The sequence below is a fragment of the Anopheles ziemanni genome, chromosome X (assembly GCF_943734765.1).
Source record: "Anopheles ziemanni chromosome X, idAnoZiCoDA_A2_x.2, whole genome shotgun sequence".
In the NCBI taxonomy this organism is placed as follows: Eukaryota; Metazoa; Arthropoda; class Insecta; order Diptera; family Culicidae; genus Anopheles; species Anopheles ziemanni.
In genome coordinates this window covers 13,276,065-13,277,513 of record NC_080707.1, presented here as the reverse complement: position 1 = coordinate 13,277,513, position 1,449 = coordinate 13,276,065, and the positions used below count along the sequence as shown (strand labels likewise).

Genomic DNA, 1,449 nt, shown 5'->3' with positions numbered 1-1,449 from the left:
TGTGCATCTGTATACCAAGAGGTAAACGCCAGCATGCAAGGAAGTTCAGTCTTAACTTCCAACTGGGAAACATCTCAATAACATATAGTATCCCCACTATAACATCGTTTCTTGTGCGCAAATGATGTTCCTATCGATAATCAAACTTCGAACTTGAAGCGTTGTTGTCAACAAAAAACACAAAAACATTCTGCTATTGCTTACCTTCCTTATTTCGAGTAGGTATGGTTCATGGTAAACGAAAAATGCCTCGTCTATAGTTAAGATTCAACAAACTTAAACTAGTGGATGTAAAACTACAGATTTTAATTGAATAAATAGATGAATAAACATGCGCTATACTTAATTCACATTTCTCGCGTGAAATTTGACTGATTCATACATACAAGGCAGCTCATCCTCCCGGTCATCAGCTTCGATGGAAGTGGTCGCCGAAAGTGCAGCTTAAAATCTGTCTGCCATGGCGCGTGCTTGTTCTCGTATGCGCTCTTTATACATCAGACGGCCTCGGCGGTAGACGGTGTAGGCTTCCGGGTGTGCAGGATCTTTGAAGTTTGGTTCGGTCAGCAAACGCTGTATTCCCAGTAGAAGCTGTTTAATGGTCATCGCCGGATGCCAATCCTTTTCTTTGTCCAACGTTGATAAAGCCACTTTTCCGGACGGGAACACGTTCGGATGGAACAGGGGAGGTTCAAACATGCATAGCGGGGGGCTGAGAGGGTAGTCATCGTTGAAATACATCCTCAGTTTATAAGAACCACCTTGCCATGGCGTTCGCGTCTTTCCGGGGATAACACATTCCCATACCATCAGGTCCTGGGAACCGTCTCTATTTTTCACCGGCCTGGCCACAAAGCCAAAGGGATGGTCCCGGCGCCAAGCTTTTCTCTCTTCAGTTAAACGTGTAACTGCGGTTTCAGACATGCTGATCTACACGAACTACTTGCACAACAGCTTCTTGTAATGCTGTTTACAACAGATGTCATTACGAGGTGGGTGTAACGTCAACCAAGGTCTTTAAGTACAAGGTTAGGCTCAACCGATTACCAGATTGGGGCTTGTTTGTAAAATATATATGTTTGTTGTTTGTAAAATATAGAAATCCCAGCGATTTTTTGCAAGTCGAATATAGAAACGGCGGATATGGTAGCCGAGGATCACAAGAAAAAAAAGTGTAGATTACTTCCCACACAACACGAAGTCGTATTAAGTTGAATAAATTGAATCACATATTAGTATTTTTCGAATCGGAATCGCAGTAAGCATAGACAATGTACGAGCAATGTATATTCTTTGTTCCATATGATGCCGATTAAGAATGTAATACGATTTTCTTTATGCATACGTATAGATAAACGAGCAATGTCTGGCTGATGTATATCGTAAATCGTATATGATGCCGACTTAGAAAATATACGACTAAACATATACATTTTGAACAATGTACGG

The 1,449-nt window shown here is 41.5% G+C and overlaps 1 protein-coding gene across 1 annotated transcript; it reads right to left on the bottom strand.

Moving 5' to 3' along the window:
• Positions 1 to 444: 444 nt before the first annotated feature.
• On the bottom strand, positions 445 to 924 carry LOC131291100 (SUMO-conjugating enzyme UBC9-like). The gene has a single exon (XM_058320291.1). It carries the CDS (start codon positions 922 to 924, stop codon positions 445 to 447), a length of 480 nt encoding a protein of 159 aa, XP_058176274.1.
• Between the last annotated feature and the right edge of the window lie 525 nt (positions 925 to 1,449).